General features: G+C 39.6%; 1 protein-coding gene across 4 annotated transcripts in view; it reads left to right on the forward strand.

The window, feature by feature from the left end:
• The window catches only part of raph1b (Ras association (RalGDS/AF-6) and pleckstrin homology domains 1b), a 119,445-nt gene that overhangs the window by 49,197 nt on the left and 50,808 nt on the right, over positions 1-19,440 (forward strand). For all 4 annotated transcript variants that reach the window (XM_063009297.1, XM_063009300.1, XM_063009299.1 and 1 more), the window contains 4 exons: positions 4,760-4,879; positions 4,969-5,071; positions 6,914-7,506; positions 18,105-18,179. In XM_063009297.1, the coding sequence (XP_062865367.1) occupies positions 4,760-4,879; positions 4,969-5,071; positions 6,914-7,506; positions 18,105-18,179 (891 nt within the window). The remainder of the gene's footprint in view (positions 1-4,759; positions 4,880-4,968; positions 5,072-6,913; positions 7,507-18,104; positions 18,180-19,440) is intronic.

Raw genomic sequence — 19,440 nt, forward strand, 5'->3', positions numbered from 1 at the left:
CAGCAGAGGGCAGCAAGGTATAAAAGACTACCAGTAAGTATCAGGATTGTTTGTAAAGCTTGAACATACTGTGGCGCCGGCGAGTAGGAAGGAGAGCGTCGGGGCTGCGAGTGAGCTGCCCCTGGCAGTTCATTCAGTGGTTTAGGGACAGACACCCATTCATACACACATACATTCATACAACAGACAAACATTTAAGCTACTTACCCAACCCTCACCGCAGCCACCCCACTCCCAACAACGGGATACACGGCTACGGTGAGCTTAGACACCACTGCCGCAAGGCTTTCTGGGTAAAGCCTATGCCGGGCCCCTAGAGCGACGCTACAATACTGTACGTTACTGCTGTTTAACTACAAACACTTTCTGTCCATCTGGGCTCTGGAAGTAATTCAGTTAAGTTTCAGTAGCAGGTGGTGAAGACACCTAATTCCATTAAAAAAAGCTGTGTGTGTTTTAGGAATCTGTAATAAAGTCATAATGACTTGGTGTGTTTATAAATGGCAAGAAGAGCTAGCGTGCTCCTCTCATTTATTTTCTCTTTTCCTGTCAAACATAGTGCCTGTGTGTGTGTGTGTAATGATAGACAGTAAAAGGAGACAGCTGAAGGGTGGGGGAAACCCGATCAGTGACTCATGGGGGTAAATAAAGAATTTAGCACATTCTTGTCATTTCCTGTCTTTGAGCAAACACACATACTTGAAGGGCTAAATAATTTAAGGACAATATTTATTATTTTTCTGACCATAATATTTCATTTCATTGTCGCTTTATCCTAGTCATAGTCATGGCAGGTCTGGTTTTACTAGGAAACATTGGGTGCAATGCACAGGGTGACAATCCATCACAGGGCTTCAGTGTAATAGGTTCAAAAATGAATCAAAAATGAATTTGTTAATACTAGCATGTATTCAAATGCTACATAATATTGCTAATTCTGGGATAGTGGTAGCCTAGTGGGTAGAGCTATCAATCAAAAGGTTGAGACTTCGAATCACGACTCTGCCATGCTGTTACTGTTGGACAAAAATTATATGGGATATAAGAGGAAATAATTGTGTTGTACTGTACACCTGTATATGTATATATGACAAATAAAAGCATTCTATTCTATTTTAATCATAAAACCCACTGATAGTCTGAATGATCTAAAGTTGGGTTACAGCATTGTGACCTCAATGACCACCCTTTATTGACTTCAGCTGTTATGTTATATAAACACCACCAAAAGATTCAAGTGTTGGCGAGGTGTGTTTCAGCCTTGGTGAAACTAAGGAGCTAAGAGAGGAGATCATTTCATAAGAAACTTTCCTAGAGATACCATTAAGAAAAGTAAGGTTTCAAAGTTATGGTCCAGTAGCAAGCCTGCTTGGGCGTGGGAGAAAGCCCAAAAATTTATACTGATGCCCTAGTAGTCTCCTCAGGACAATAAAGAACCCCCTATCCCCATGTTAGTGCAAAAAACACTCTGGATGACACAGAAAGGCGGTCCTGCCTCCTGCTAATCTGAGAAGGAGGTTTGTGTTGTGAGGGAACAGAATAATTGACGCTCTACAAACATGTACATGCTACAGAGAGAGGGAGAGACACACATCACAGAGCATTATGGAGTCTGGCTTGCCTCTTAAAGAATGTTAATCTTAAGCTCAGCACACTGGTAATTGATGGTGTTCGGCACATAACAGAGCTATTTTAATAGTCTTGATGTTTAAAAATCCCGTACACACTACTCATCATTTTATAATTGTAATTTCAAGAAGTAAACTGAAAGTGTTCCAAAGAGGGCATGACTGCATAATCAGGCACAACAATGGTATTAAACAATGGTTATAAACAGTTTGATTGTGGAGAGTTGGCTGAGCTGTTGTGATTTAAGTATTTTTTGTTGATTGCAGTAATGCAAATAGCTATAATAAATTAATAAGAAGTTGTGGCTTTAAGAACCTTTAGTGCTTTAACAACGTTCGCATCAACCTTGCTTTATGCACAGGACCACAGCCATGCTGGAATGAGTATTCCCAAACTGTTGGCACAATGTTGTAAGCACATGATTTATTTTACATAATTGATTATTTACACCTGTTATCAATGTGTGACTAAAACACAAGAACCTACTACTAAGGCTGGTGTCAGCATACTTTTTGCCATATAGTGTAAAATTTTATTCCTGTTATTGGACAGTAGAGGGCGATCTACCATTACTTTACACCCAGACCATGCCTGTTGCGGTTAATCGCATCACAGTTCCGTTTATTGTAATTTCTCTAACCACGTTTCTAAACAAGACTCACAATGAACCCCAATAATAATCAAGGTAATTTCCTTTTAATTACATGAGGACAAAATCCAAAACAAAACGGATGGGTAATAGGGAACATGATAACCCAACATGATAGAGCTGTTGCCATGGTAATTCTGCCAGTCTTGTGCATGTTGCCATGCCAACCAAACTTCATCCATCCAGCTGGCATTGATAGAGCAGTGACTGATGCATGTGCCATAAGGCATTTCCCTTAACCAGTGCATATGTAGCATGCCCAGTTTACTCTTTTATGGAGTTAAGTAGACCTGTGTTATGCATAATAGGTAATTAGAAGAGATGCAGAGGGGATGATTCCATCAAGATAATAAACACATCACAAGGTGTATTCTAATCACCCCAGTAGTGCCCTGTGAAGTGGACTGCACAGGAAATTTGGCCATTGTCAATGAGATTCCAAACCATAGGAAGTTATTTAGTTCAAAGGTAACTTAGAATTTCATAGGGAGTAGTGAGTAACTCATCAGTCATCATGTGTTCTGCATGTTGAGACAGCTGGCTTATTATCTGAGAGCAAACGATATCTGAGCAGCAAATCTTTCAAAACTTTAGAGGTAGTGTGCTAGCTTACTAGCTCACTGTGCCAGCAATTTTTTTTTCGATGGCTAAATGCAGACTGCAGTTCTAATAAACTACAAAAAGTTGGGACAGTATGGGAAATGCAAAACAAAATGCAGTGTTTCTTACATTTACTTAGACTTTTATTTGATTGCAGACAGTTTGTTTTTGTTTGTTTATTAGGATTTTAACGTCATGTTTTACACTTTGGTTACATTCATGACAGGAACGGTAGTTACTCATTACACAAGATTCACCAGTTCACAAGTTTATATTGAACACAGTCATGGACAATTTTTTATCTCCAATTCACCTCACTTGCATGTCTTTGGACTGTGGGAGGAAACCGGAGCACCCGGAGACACGGGGAGAACATGCAAACTCCACACAGAAAGGACTCGGTCAGCTCCACCTGGGGATCGAATCCAGGACCTTGCTGTGAGGCGACAGTGCTACCCACTTAGCCACCGTGCCGCCGATTGCAGACAGTATGAATCCAAGATTTTTTTATGTTTTGTCTGATTAGCTTCATTACATTTATCAATATACATAATTTCTCCATTTCAGGCCTGTAACACATTCTAAAAAAGTGGCCTCTCCAGTGCACCTGTTGTCATTTTAATTTGCCATAATGCAGATGAAATTGATTCACAATACATTATGCTTCCTAACTGAACAGATGGATACCTGAAGTTTAACTGATTTGGTGTTTTTCTCTGGTGATTAAATGTTTGTTTATTTTTTTGAGCGCTGTACTTTAGCATAAAGATTGTACCAGTGGTTTGATGATCAGAGTGACCACAGATATGGTTGATACGTTGACCACAATAACATCAGAGGTGGAAAGTAACGAATTACATTTACTTACGTTACTGTAATTGAGTAGTTTTTTTGTGTACTTGTACTTTTTAAAGTAAATTTTACAACCAGTAATTTTACTTTTACTTAAGTATGTTTTGTATTAAGAATTGTAATTCGCTACATTTTAAATAACATTTGTTACTGAGTAAAAAAAAAGCTCTAAAAAATCGTGTCTGGGAAACTGCTGCAGTGAATTCTGCGATGGAAAATAAACTGTCGCTAAAATAAAGGAGCTGTAATCTAGGTATAGAGTAGGGAAGGGTGATTTTTAAAAGTTTAACATGTTTGGAGTTTGATGTTTCGTTATTTGACAACATATTCTGATGTCAAAGTATGGCAAAGTTTTGTCTTACATCTTGAAGGTTTTCTTTGGGTCATTTAGTGAAAGTCACAACACCTGTAACCTTGACTTGTGTTGAGTTATGGATTTGCAGTATGATTGTTGTTTTGTATTTGTTAGTGATGAAAAGAAGGTCTATAGAATCCACAATTAATGCCAACTTCAGTGGTTATACAGTTTGATAAAGTTTTATGGGATGGTCTGTACTAAAATGACACATTACACATCCCTAAATGTTTTAAATGTTGTATCAACATGTTTTTTTTCTATTATATTTTAATTAAAAACAACTATTGTGAGATATATCCACTTGTCCTGTTTGCATTACACAGGAGAGACACCCCCCTGCTGTTAAAAAAGTAACTAAGTAACGTTTACTCTGAGTACATTTTAAATGAGTTACTTTTTACTTGAGTAGATTTTTAGACTAGTAATTTTACTCGTACTTCAGTAAAAATTCATTAAAGTAATAGTACTTTTACTTGAGTACAATATTTTAGTACTCTTTCCACCTCTGAATAACATATATGATAATGTGTTAGAAATAAGACAGCATGGTAGAAGAGTTTCAGGTCTTGTCATTGCAGTGGTGACAAAACACAAGCCGGAGACCTGTCAGATTCGAAAAATTCAAATTCAAACAAGACCACTGAGCTGTATGTTTAATTGTTGTGTTTCAGATGGAGCAGGTATCGGATGATGAGTTGGACCATGCTGCAGAAGAGGACAGTGATAAGGAGGATCAGGACCTGGACAAGATGTTCGGGGCCTGGCTGGGAGAGCTGGACAAACTCACACAGGTATAATACAGTGTACCCATTTAATACTATTTTCATTTCTACGTTGGTTTTCCCTAATACTTGTTATTTTCTCTTTGTGTTGTTTCTAGAGTTTGGATGATGGACGTTCAGGAAATTTAAAGAAAGCTCCTCTCAGAGAAGAAACCAACCTGGCCAACTTCTCCTACAGATTCTCCATGTACAACATCAACGGTCAGGACATATGCATAAATACAGTGGTGTGAAAAAGTGTTTGCCCATTTCCTGTTTTTTTGCATGTTTGTCACACTTAAGTGTTTCGGAACATCAAACCAATTTAAATATTAGTCAAAGACAACACAAGTAAACACAAAATGCAATTTTTAAATGAAGGTGTTTATTATTAAGGGAGAAAAAAAAATCCAAACCTTCATGGCCCTGTGTGAAAAAGTGATTGCCCCCCTTGTTAAAACATACTGTAACTGTGGTTTATCACACCTGAGTACATTGTCTCTAGCCACACCCAGGCCTGATTATTGCCACACCTGTTCTCAATCAAGACATCACTTAAATAGGACCTGCCTGACAAAGTGAAGTCCACCAAAAGATCCTTAAAAACTACACATCATGCCGAGATCCAAAGAAATTCAGGAACAATTGAGAAAGAAAGTAATTGAGATCTATCAGTCTGGAAAGGGTTATAAAACCATTTCCAAAGCTTTGGGAATCCAGCGAACCACAGTGAGAGCCATTATCCACAAATGGCGAAGACATGGAACAGTGGTGAACCTTCCCAGGAGTGGCCGGCCACCCAAAATTACCGCAAGAGCGCAGCGACGACTCATCCAAGAGGTCACAAAAGACCCCACAACAACATCCAAAGAACTGCAGGCCTCACTTGCCTCAGTTAAGGTCAGAGTTCATGCCTCCACCATCAGAAAGAGACTGGGCAAAAATGGCCTGCATGGCAGAGTTCCAAGAAGAAAACCACTGCTGAGCAAAAAGAACATTAAAGCTCGTCTCAATTTTTCCAAAACACATCTTGATGATCCCCAAGACTTTTGGGAAAACATTCTGTGGACCGATGAGACAAAAGTTGAACTCTTTGGAAGGTGTGTGTCCCATTACATCTGGCGTAAAAGTAACACTGCATTTCAGAAAAAGAACATTATACCAACAGTAAAATATGGTGGTGGTAGTGTGATGGTCTGGGGCTGTTTTGCTGCGTCAGGACCTGGAAGACTTGCTGTGATAAATGGAACTATGAATTCTGCTGTCTACCAAAAGATCCTGAAGGAGAATGTCCGACCATCTGTTCGTGACCTCAAGCTGAAACGAACTTGGGTTCTGCAGCAGGACAATGATCCAAAACACACCAGCAAGTCCACCTCTGAATGGCTGAAGAAAAACAAAATGAAGACTTTGGAGTGGCCTAGTCAAAGTCCTGACCTGAATCCTATTGAGATGCTGTGGTATGACCTTAAAAAGGCCGTTCCTGCTCGAAAACCCTCTAATGTAACTGAATTACAACAATTCTGCAAAGATGAGTGGGCCAAAATTCCTCCAGAACGCTGTAAAAGACTCATTGCAAGTTATCGCAAACGGTTGGTTGCAGTTGTTGCTGCTAAGGGTGGCCCAACCAGTTATTAGGTTTAGGGGGCAATCACTTTTTCACACAGGGCCATGTAGGTTTGGATTTTTTTTCTCCCTTAATAATAAACACCTTCATTTACAAATTGCATTTTGTGTTTACTTGTGTTGTCTTTGACTACTATTTAAATTGGTTTGATGTTCCGAAACACTTAAGTGTGACAAACATGCAAAAAAACAGAAAATCAGGAAGGGGGCAAACACTTTTTCACACCACTGTAGCTGTTGCCTAATGAACATTATAATTTATCAGTACACACACACTGGTCTCATGTCAGATATAATTAGTCAGACCAGTCAGAAATGTTTGCGAGACACACACAATCATTTTCAGACAAAAACACACAGTTTCAGACAAAAATTAAATAATGGCTTTCATCCATCATAACTGTAACTCTTAACTTTTCTTCTCTGTCTCCACTACAGAAGCCATAAACCAGGGTGAGCCAGTGGACCTGGACGCGCTCATGGCCGACCTGTGCTCTATTGAACATGAGCTCAGCACTATCAGCAAGCCTTCATCCTCCTCCTCTTCATCCTCTTCCTTTTCCTCTTCTTCCTCTGGTCGCCATACAGAGCAAAAGTCCCGCCAGCGCCCCGCTCCTGTGCGTTCAGCCAGTGCCCGTCAGCCTGGAGGCAGCAGCGGAGGAAGTTCCTGCAGTAGCAGCCATGCCTCACCACACGGAACTGTTCGAGTGAGTAGTGGCCAGGGCCGACCAATCGCCTCCAACTTTTCGCTGGATGAGATCACGGCACAGTTGGAGCAGGCCTCACGAAGCATGGATGAGGCAGCCCGACAGACCTTAGAGTCTTCCTCGCCCTCCTCTACCTCGAGCAATTCTCAACTCCGCCGCACTGGATCAGTCGGCAGGGCAAGTGACCATGAGGCACGATCAATTGGCTGCTCGTCCCGCTCCAGCGTCAACTCTGTTGCCTCCAGCATGGATTCTCTGGACATGAGGGGGCAGGAGGGGGATGGGCCTGGGATCGGGCAGAGCCAGAATCCGGTCAACACAGAGGTAACACACACACACACACACCTCTCTGATGCAACATGAATCTTCTTCTTTATGTTTACATTACCACTTTTTTTGTTCTCTTGTTTAATTATTTGTTCTGATTTTTTGCTGCTTTTTCTTATCAATTATTTATGTAATGTGATTACCATTGTATATTTATACTAGGTTAACACTAAATGATTAAATGACGTTTTGGTATAGGTACAAAAAAAGTAGCTCAGGTGTAATCTAGCTGCAGCTGTGCAGACAAAGCCTGTGCTGGGCAAAGTCTCAGCTTTGACCAGATACCCCGTGTATAAACAAATGTAGGAAAGTTAAATTGTGTACAATATAACTGGAACAAATACTGATAGGGTAAAAGGTTAGTTCTATGTTCCAATTTTATCAGTATCAAACATTTACAATACTTCTCTGCTCAAAATCGAAATGCAACAACAATGATCGAGGTTAAATAGATTTCTACACAATGTGGACCAAAAGTCAGAGACTGCCAGTAAAAGTATCCTGTTTTGCTTTTGTTTTTATTACAAATCATAATCAGCATGAGTGATGCAGCAGTCTGTTACACTGGCCCACCAATGCTGAGATCTGGGATCAAATCTCAAATTTGCTATTTGCTATTGTTTGTCATTGTCAAATTCACAAGTTATTATTCATTTTACTGAGAGATATTAAACCTCTTTTGTTTTTGTTATTTTAGATGCTTGTAGTGCATACATCCACATCTAATGTATACAAATAATCAGTTTTTTATTTCTTATTATAAATCTAAATAAAAAAGGTATGTATTTACGTAAAGTATATATTGTTATACACTTACAAATTATTATGCAAGTGAATATTAATAGAAATTCGATAAAAGGAGCATTTAGGTTTTAGTTTTTAAAATGAAGTTTTTGCTTGTTTTATTTCTCATATCTTTTGAGATGTCTGTTATTAATTTCAAACAGGTTTGTTAATTAGATTGCCAGGTGATCTTGGTAAAGTTACTTAAAGAGACTGTTCCACATTATTGAGCAAGTCACAGTTCTCATGCAATATGGGGGAATATGAAAAGTGTGAAATAGTTCAATGTCTTGCAAAAGGCATGAAAACAATTTATATTTTTAACGAAAATTGAAGAGAGAGCCACGAACTGTGAAAAGATATGCGAGTGATTCACAGCACATGTAAATACAAAAGAATTATTAAGGAAAGTTTCTGTAAGACAAATTAATCTCATTAAAAGGGCAGCAGCAAACATGTATTTGAAGCTGTTGTCTCCGGAGTGTCACGAACCTTTTGATGAAGGATCCTCCACAGGCTGGCAGTTGTGAATAAACCTGTAGTTTGGCCACCCCTAACCAAAGCTCACAAAGAGAAGCGTTTGCAGTGGGCTCAGAAATACATGAAAACTAATTTTCATTAGTTTCGTTAGTTCAACAGTTTCATTTACCAGTGAATGCTGTGCTACACTGGATGGTCCTGATGGATGGAGCTCTGGATGGCTGGTGAACAACCACCCTACAAGACTGCAACGTCAGCAAGGAAGTGGTGGAGTGATGATTTGGGCCGGAATATTGCAAAGTTAAATGGAAGGAATGGAATAAATCCCTTTAGGGTCCCTCAAGGTGTTAAAATGACATTTGACTGATATGTGAAGTTCCTAACTGAGCATTTTCTGCCATGGTATAAAAAGAAGAATTGTGCTTTCTGAAATATATCATTTTTTAAGCAAGACAATGCACCATGCCATGCTGCAAAAACACCATTGACTCCCTAGTTGCTATGGGCATATAATGAGATAAAATCATGATTTAGCCACCATCATCTCCTAGGGGTGTAACGATACACTCTGCTCACGATTCGATTCGATTCGATTCACGATGCTGAGCTCACGATTCGATTTTCTCACGATTTTTTAAAAAGTGTAATCAGTGCAAAACAATGCACATTTTCTTGTTCATTTTTTAAACAAAAAAAAAACTTCAGTCCCCTGCAATTAAAGGTAATTACCAAAAACAGAGTACTTTACTGTAACCTAACGGGTTTACCAAATTTAAGTTACTTATCGCCATCTTAAATTGAAAATCAAAGTAATCAAACAAGCTCATTGAGCTGAGCCTTTAAACATATTTTTTTTGTTGCTTTAACTAATTTATTAACACATTACATGTAAAATAAATTACTAATGTAAAAAAAAAACATTGTATCAAATGTTTATTATTTAAATGGCTTTATTTATATACTCAACGTGCAACAAAGTGCTACAACAATAAATTATAAAATACAAAAACAAAGACCCATCTAATTAGACCAAAAGGTCTGATTGTGTCTGATTATTTGTAAATTTGCATCTACAGTGGAACAACACAACATCAACAAAGCATCACTCAACAAAATATTGTAGCGTCGGCACAGGCTTTACCCAGAAAGCCTTGCGGCAGTGGTGTCTAAGCTCACCGTAGCCGTGTATCCCGTTGTTGGGAGTGGGGTGGCTGCGGTGAGGGTTGGGTAAGTAGCTTATATGTTTGTCTGTTGTATGAATGTATGTGTGTATGAATGGGTGTCTGTCCCAAAACCACTGAATGAACTGCCAAAGGCAGCTCACTCGCGGCCCTGACGCTATCCTTCCTGCTCGCCGGCGCCACATTGGTGTCAGAAGTGGGATTGTGGCATTTGGGTGGCTCTGGTAATTCGGTGGGCCAATATGCCCGGTCTGTCTGAGTGTGCTAGCTCAGGTGGCTGTAGGGGCAGGGTGCCCGGTCCAGCAGTGGGTGGAAGAGCGGCTCGGCAGTGTAATGGGGTGCGGTCCAGACATGGAGCCACCCAGTGGACGCTGGTGAGTGGGTCACCGGGACGGTTGACCATTAGGGAGGGGGCAGTGTAGCGTCGGCACAGGCTTTACCCAGAAAGCCTTGCGGCAGTGGTGTCTAAGCTCACCGTAGCCGTGTATCCCGTTGTTGGGAGTGGGGTGGCTGCGGTGAGGGTTGGGTAAGTAGCTTATATGTTTGTCTGTTGTATGAATGTATGTGTGTATGAATGGGTGTCTGTCCCTAAACCACTGAATGAACTGCCAAAGGCAGCTCACTCGCGGCCCTGACGCTATCCTTCCTGCTCGCCGGCGCCACAATATAAATGAAAATGTGCAAAAGAAAAAGCAGCATCCAGGTGACAGGATTTGTAAGTATTTAGTGAAGATTGGCATGCAGAAAAAACAAGGAGCTCATCTTTGATGGGTTGATCCTGTTTCTCCTTTCTGTTATGATCTGCCCTGTTTTGGAAAAGATTCTCTTTGAGGGGACAGATGTTGCTACAATACACAGTGACATGTATAAGATGTGGGTAGACTGAACACTTCGTCTCCCTAAGTTAAGTGAGTCTGCACTTCTCGTGTCCAAACTTTACTGTTTCCTCTCACTCATTTTCCTCATCTTTCCAGCGTGTAATGTCTGCTTGTAAAGCGCTGAGTTCTCTCTCTCTCTCTCTCTCTCTCTCTCTCCCTCCTGTTCGTGTGCACGCTGTCCGTGTGTGTGTGTAACCCCGCCCCTCCTGCTCAGTGTAAACACACAAACGCCACCACGGAAACGCTTTAACAGAAAAAAACCCGGAAAAAACACGAATCGGCTCCGGATCCTGTCATTCATTTCGCAACCGACCCATCACTAATAAATTACAGAACGCACGTGCAATCGTACAATCGCGCAGATGTCCACGATGCACATCGCTAGATTTTTGCATCGCGATGCATCGTGAAACGATGTATCGTTACACCCCTATCATCTCCTGACCTCATTCCTATTGAGTACCTGTGACACATTTTTAAAAGGAAGAAAGAAGGAGTGGCCATCAGTGTACCTGAAAACAGCAGCTCTGGGAGGCAATATAGGCATCCTCAAATGAAATACAAGTTCAGCTTACAAGTTCAATGGATAAGAAAGTTGTTGAAGTCATCTCAAAGAAGGGCTCATTTTTCAGTATGTAACTTGATCTGAAAATATAAACTTTTTGATTTAAGTTGAGCAGCAAATAACAGATTTCTGTTGGAAATTATATAAATGTCATTATGACCTATTGAGTGTTTTCAAAACCTGAATTCTGCATAATAATTTGGAACAGCGTATTTTGTTTTCTTTTCAAAACATAAAGAAAGCCATTGCCGTTATCAGTACTTCCACTTGTAATAACATCCACATTGTAATATAACTGTTGAAGATAAGAAGAAATCCCTGCACATACTGACTGTTTAGGAAAAACAAACAAAATGACACATTTATAATAATTTGGAACATGGTGTACACCATTAAACACACCATGTGGTTTGGAATGCAGCTGGAAAACCACCTGCAAACGTTTCTCCAATAATTAAAAACAGAAGATAGCATGTCAGATAGGATATATTTAAAATATGTTGACAACAGTGCAGTAAAAATAAGTTTTATTTTAGTAAGGTATAAACTGCAGACTACAAAAGAAGGATGAAAAGCAATAGAAGTTATCTAATCTACTCTTGTTTACTAGGAGGGAAGATGCTCAAAGGTGCACACTCATTTTTAGCACCATCTGTTACCAACCTAGGCCTGTTAAAGTACAAATTACCCGGCACAAGCTTTTTTAAACCGTACAAAACAATAATTAAATAGCTTATAAACATGTGAACAAATTGCAAACAAACAAGAACAGTTCTACACAAACGCTGCTCGATTCGCTGTGTATCATCTCTGCGACCTTACCTCTTTGTCGGCTCCATCCTGTTCCTTTCATCCATGCCATCTTAAAATTGTTGAGCAATTAACATTAACTGCAGGCACACACACAGAGAGAAAGAAAAAGATTATTGGAAAATGTGCGCTCTGCACAAAACATCATTTATAGCCAACTTTTTCCTTAGTTTTTTCTAGATGCAAAATCTTTTTTAGAGACTTTGTGGAGCTAGCCACAATCCTTTTCAAATGTCATAGCCCAAAACCTCTACACACAATACAAAATTTTACTGCCTAGCTTGTACACAATTACAGAATCAGACATAGCACATAGATCTCACCTAGAGTGATTGTGTTACTGTACACTCACTTTAGCTTGAAAAGCTGTTGTAGCTACTACATTACCATATTTCTTAGGACTTTAAATAGTGTGGCACTAATGCTATGCCTTTGTTAGATGTGTTTTTAAAACAACAGTTGGGCCGCTCAGGTGGCGCAGCGGTAAAAACACACGCTGTTCACCAGAGCTGAGATCTCGAATACATCGTATCGAATCTCGGCCCTGCCTGCCGGCTGAGGCTGAGTGGCCACATGAACAACGATTGGCCTGTTGTTCAGATAGGGGCGGGATTAAGCTGGATGGGGACTCTCTCTCAGACTAGTGCGATTACGACCTCTGCTGGCTGGTTGGTTGCGCCTGCACCGAGATGGGAAAGGAGGGCGGTAGAGGGTGTGGCTTTCCGTACACAGCGCTGTACTGCACTGCACTCGTCAAGTGTAGGTGATAAGATGTTCGATTGCTGTGCACGTGTCGGAGGGGGTGTGGAGCAGCCTCGTCCTCCCCAATCAGGAGCAGGGACAAGCATTAGTGAGAGGATGATTGACGGGCAGAAATTGGATGCGCTAAAAGTGGGAGAGGGGGCAACAACAATAGTTAAATGTTCAGTCTTCATACTGAATGTTGGCTGAATTACTTAATGTATTTTAATTTTAAAAAGACAAAGCCTGCAAAGGCTTTATTCTGCCCAGCCTGGGGGTTTCAGTCTGTAGAATTAGACTGTGGGGCTGCAGCTTTATATTGCTGAGCTTGGCTTTATTGACTTCACATAAGAACATCTGTGTCCACCAAAATCAGAAGTGTATGATGTATGTCTGGGGTCACTGAGGACAATGCTGCTTGTGGCTCCAGGGTGAGAATATAATAGTTGGACATTACACCAGGATTTGGCTCCCTTCCTACTGAAAAATAAAACAGATGTGCAGAATGTATTCCCCCCACACACACTGAAATGCAGTGACCATTATAGGAATATTTAATATGCTTTTGTTTGTTTACTGACTTGGCTTGCTGTGAGAGTATTTCCAAGAACTTAAACAATCCTAGAGACATTTAACAGCTTAGGACTTAATGGCCAGACTCTTGAACAAGAGGCACTGTAAGGGTTGTCTGGAATATGGCAGAAGGAATTTGGATAGTCCTCCAGAGTTCTTTAACACAGTTCTATGGAGTGCAGAATCAAAAGTGAAACATTTTGGCTATATGTATCAGCGATTTGTCAGGTGCAAAGAAGGTGAGGCTTATGACTAGAAGAAATCAATCCACACAGTCACACATGGAGCTGGGTCAGCATTACATTTACATTTTACATTTTTAGCATTTAGCAGACGCTCTTATCCAGAGCGACTTACAGAAGTGCTTCTATAGTGAACATTTCATTTCTCAAGTTTAGGAAAACAACAGTCAAAGAACACAAATCTGCTAAAACCTGTTAGAACCAAAGTGCCTTTTTTTTTTTTTTTTTTTTTTGTTTTTTTTTTTTTAATGGAAAAGAATGAAACAAAATGTTAGTAAATAAGTACAAGTCAGCCTAAGTGTTTAGTAAAAAGGTGGGTTTTTAATCGTTTTTTAAAGACAGCAAGAGACTCAGATGTTCGGACAGATAGAGGAAGTTCATTCCACCACTTCGGCGCTAGAACAGAGAACAGCCTTGATGCTTGTCTTCCTTTAGTCCTGGATGGGGGCTCAAGTCGAGCGAGACTAGAGGCTCGGAGGTTGCGTGGTACAGAGCGGGGTTTGATTAGGCCACGAAGGTAGCTTGGGGCTGGTCCATTTTTGGCTTTGTAGGCGAGCGTCAGTGTTTTAAACTGAATGCGTGCAGCTACAGGAAGCCAGTGAAGAGAACGTAGCAGTGGGGTGATGTGGCAGTGTTTGGGTTGGTTAAAAACCAGACGTGCAGCTGCATTTTGAATGAGCTGTAAGGGTTTAATCGTGGACATGGGAGCTCCAGCCAGAAGGGAGTTGCAGTAGTCCAACCGTGAGATTACAAGTGATTGCACCAGAATCTGGGTAGCTTCCCTGGAGAGAAATGGACGAATCTTCCTGATGTTGTACAGGAGGAACCGGCATGATCTTGTCATGTTGGCTATATGAGGAGAGAATGTCAGCTGGTTATCAAGGACAACACCAAGACTTCTTACCTTATCAGATGGTCTGATCTGGGAGTCATCCAGAGAAATTACTAGGTCCTGGGTTGGAGACTGATCTCCAGGAATGAGCAACATCTCTGTCTTGCTGGGATTAAGTTTTAGATGATGAGCCGACATCCATTGTGAGATATCTTGCAGACATGCTGAGATGCGAGCTGAGACTTGCGTGTCAGCAAATCTCTTGTAGTCAGCAAAGATATGGGGATGTTTTTCTGCTGCAGCAGTTTTGACTGTGTACATGTCAGAATGGATTTGGAATGTTCTGTCTTCTTTGGTGAAATTAAGCCTTGGTGATAAACCCAAGCACCCCAAATTTAAAACACATATTCCTTATTCCCATAACTCTAATCTTTGGTGGGATTTAAAGAAATGAGTTGCATTATGAAAGCAACAATGAGTTGGAAACTTTTGCCCAAGGAGAATTGGTAAAGATTCCACAAGAGATGTGTCAGAAAATTGTTAGCAATCACTTATTAAATTGTATCTGTTTAAATACTGTTTGTATCAATACATATTCTAAAATAAATATAATATAATTAGTCAATAAATATAATTTGTATACTGAGGCTTTCTGTTTTAAAATTAATTTACGTTTATACACATCACTATAATACCTTTTAAGGAGAGGGTCGTTGAATATTACTGATTGCAACTGTAGTGCTATACAGTGTTAAATGTTACATTCAGGAGTTTGGTTTTGGTATGAAATATTCAAGGCATTGTTGGTGATTTGTACTGATTTCTGCCAATGCTAATTTGTTTTGGGCAATTTAACATGAACTAATATAAACCAACTAATTTAACAGATGTGCCCTTTAAGAGGAACTACCAGGGTAATTAACCAGCTGACTTACTGCCCGGATCTTATCTTGCACATGCACGCACACACACACACACACAATTTCTGAAGGCAATTACCAAAACAATGACCGAGTAGAACTAAGTTACTTTTAGGTATTTTGTTGCAGTTTAACTCAACACAGATGTGGTATAACTTTGTCATTTATTTTGTGTGTGTGTGTGTTTTCAATTAACCCATGTGCCACTCTGTAATTGCAATTACCATTACAGTCATAAAAATGTATTGCTATAGGCATGGTAATTATAATTGCTCACACTGAAAATTCTCACTGGCAGCATGCTCCCTATTGTCTGAACAGCTTTGGCATGCTTACTGTGCAGGACATTCACTGCCTGACTTTTTGTCCAGCATGTCAACCATAACTGCCATGTACTGCTAACAAGCTGTGCTGGCTGAATTAATCATATGTAAAAACAGACACTTTTTACTTACAGAAGCTGTTAGTTTAAAATGTTTGTAATGTTAACCTTTGACATTTTTTCTATGATCTCCATCACCCTGCTTGCCTGCATGATTGTTGTATATCTCTTTACCTATCTGTGTGTGATGCCACCTTTTGGCCGGCCCTCTTATCCAGCATGCCTTACTGAGAAGGGTCAATGGTAATGCTGCCAGACGGCACCTAGACTTCTCCTCATCTGAGGGGGAATTTGATCAGTTCACTGTAAGTGCATGTGATCAATGTGATGAATATGAATATGGCTTTATAATCACAATTAATTTGATTGAGTTCATTATGTTCCTCCAGCTCAGTGTAAATGTAAAGGGTATGTGAGTGCGTTCATAGTGGCGGCAGCCCAGAGAATCAGGAATATCAGCAGCTAACTTGATCATATATATGAATCTCCTGAATCTTTTATCTATTGTTTGTCCAGATAAAGTGGTTATTAAATATGAGTAAGTGAATTAATGCTAGATTGGTATACATGATTTCTTTTGTGCAGAGTGCTAGTCAGCTGAAGCTTATCACAGAAGACTAGAGGCAGCAGGGGTTGGTAGTAGTTTTATGAGGTTGGCTTGATGTGTCAGAGCCCCTATGTCAATGTTTTTAACAAGGTTGTATGAAACAGAACCTGGCTTTTTTGTATGTTTTAGCTGTAAGGTACAGTTCACGTGGCATATACAGTGGATATAAATAATTTACATACCCCTGTTAGAAAGGCATGTTTTTGTGATGTAAAAAAATTACATCAAAAGAACACTTTAGCCTTTCGACATTTGACCTTTGGTGTGACCTATGATCTGTACAATTTAATTGAAAATCTAACAATTTTTTTTTCTCGGGGTAAGGGAGATGCTTTTGGCAGACTTGATGTATGTTTTTGCAAAATGCAGCTGTCACTGACTACTGTTTAACTTAAGTTTGAATGAGATTCATTCTGAACACAGCAACGTCCTCAGTTATAAGAGGGTGTGCACACTTGTGCAACCACAAGTTTTGTATTTGTATTTTTCCCCTCAAATTGTTTGTTTTTCAACTGAACTGCAGAGATCAGAGGTCCCCAACCTTTTTTGCACCACGGACTGGTTTCATAATAGATATAATTTCATGGACTGGCGGGGGCGGGAGGGTTTAAAATAGAATAACTATAGAATGGCAAATCAGTGTAAATCTTTAGCTTTTTCGCTGCAATGAGACGCTGCTCCCACCTAGTGGTGATAAGACAATAACACCCAAAGAGTTTCGGAAATTTAATTGCTTTTTGTAGTGATCTCTAATTATTTATTCTTTCTGTGCGGCCCTGTAATTAATGACCCACAGACCGGTATCAGTCCACGGCCCGGTGGTTGGGGACCTCTGGCATAGATTATAGGTGTAATAAATCTGAAATGTTTCTTGTTGGTCTGTTTTATTTTTTATTTTTTATTTTTTATTTTTTTTGCATCACAAAAAACTGTCATTTGACAGGGACAAATGAAGGGTAGACTTTTTTTTATATCCACTGTATGTTACGGCTGTCTTGGGATTTTGACTAGTGCAACTGTGACTAAATGATTGGAACCCACTTCTTAATTTTTTCCTTAATTAGTTTCTTGTAGGTTTTCTGAAAATCTGTAAAAAATAATAATAATTATTATAAATAATAAACAGTTGCGAAATTAATTAAAATCTCAAGACATGCCTTTGGTATACATGGTTTTTACGTGTATGTAAAGTTTTAATCAGAACCTGCAGTTATAGTTATTATTCTCTCACACACACTGGCACGAGAGAGTAATGCAGTCTTCAAATTGCAGTCCAGATTAATGACTCTATTCCCCCACACTATTAAATCAGGGACAAAACTGTTTTTTGTTCATCAGCATTATTTCATGTTTAGTAATGTTGTATCTTTATTATCTTTTATTTACATTTTTTTTTATATATATATATTTTATATTTATATTTTTTTATATATATATATATTTCCTGATATCATTCTAAATCTTCTTTCACTGTTAATACACCACAATCAACACATGCCTTGCTTTCACACTCAACTGTACATCATCCAGACAAAATCATGAGTGCTGATCATTTTAAACTCACTGTTCTTGTTTTTCTTTTTCTTTGCTCCTTGTCAAAGCATTCGTACCTGGACAAAGAGACCTCTCTGATTCTCAAAAGCATTGCAGGAAAACCCTCTCACCTGCTGACCAAGGTGATGCCTTCACCCACTCCTCGTTTCATTCTGTTTGTGATTGAGTGTTTTGTGATGCCTGCTAACTTCACCCCTTTTGCCATGTCTGTCTTTAAGCTTCACCTACTAGTGCTAGTTTGATCTAATTTTCATAGCATTGCTTTTTTGCATCTGACTGTCTTTCTCTACAGGTGTTTTTGATAATAGCTGATTTTGGATGCAGATTAAAGACTGAAACCTAACTGTTCTTTTTCTTAAATTGATGCATGATTAGTTTCTGTGATTTCTGACCCTTTTGACACAATGAGTTTTCTTTTATACACAGAATGTTGGAATTCATTTGTTTGTTGTTTGTTGGGTGGCAGTGTGGTCTATTAGCCCACCACAGCTGAGATCCAGGTTTGTGCAATCAGCAGGCCACGCTGTTTTGCGATAGATTGCTGCCCTGTCCATGATGTTCCTGTCTTGCACCCAATGTTTCCCAGTGGAACTAGACCCGCCACAACAATGACGAGGATAAAGCAGTTAATGAAAATGAAACAAAAAAACAATGATTTATAGCTTAAACATGGTCTAAAATAAAACCTTTTTGTAACTTGCAATGTGGACATAATAATTGACGTCTTTATTTTCTGTAATAAACACTGAAAGGTGTGTCATCTTTGTATTTTATAGGTTTAGAGAGTAACTGATGAGTAATGACAAGTGCAGTTAGAGTAATGGCTTACTTCAACTGACTTCCCCATCTCTGAGCATGAAGGTGTTACAACAGGTTATCATGTTGAAAATACATGATATTTAAAAAAAAAAAAGGTCACACACCCTAATATTTTGTTGGACCACCTTTAGCTTTGATTACGGCATGCATTTGCTGTGGCATTGTTTCCACAAGCTTCTGCAATGTCACAACATTTATTTCTGTCCAGAGTTGCATTAATTTTTCCCCAAGATCTTGTATTGATGGGAGATTTGGACCACTGTGCAAAGTCATCTCCACGCATCTCAAAGATTCTCAATGGGGTTCAGGTCTGGACTCTGTGGTGGCCAATCCATGTGTGAAAATGATGTCTCATGCTCCCTGAACCACTCTTTCACAATTTGAGCCCGATGAATCCTGGCATTGTCATCTTGGAATATGCCCGTACCATCAGGGAAGAAAAAATCCATTAATGGAATAACCAGGTCGTTCAGTATATTCAGGTAGTCAGCTGACCTCATTCTTTGGGCACATAACGTTGCTGAACCTAGACCTGACCAACTGCAGCATCCCAGATCATAGCAC

Source organism: Trichomycterus rosablanca, chromosome 15 (genome assembly GCF_030014385.1).
Source record: "Trichomycterus rosablanca isolate fTriRos1 chromosome 15, fTriRos1.hap1, whole genome shotgun sequence".
Classification (NCBI taxonomy): domain Eukaryota; kingdom Metazoa; phylum Chordata; class Actinopteri; order Siluriformes; family Trichomycteridae; genus Trichomycterus; species Trichomycterus rosablanca.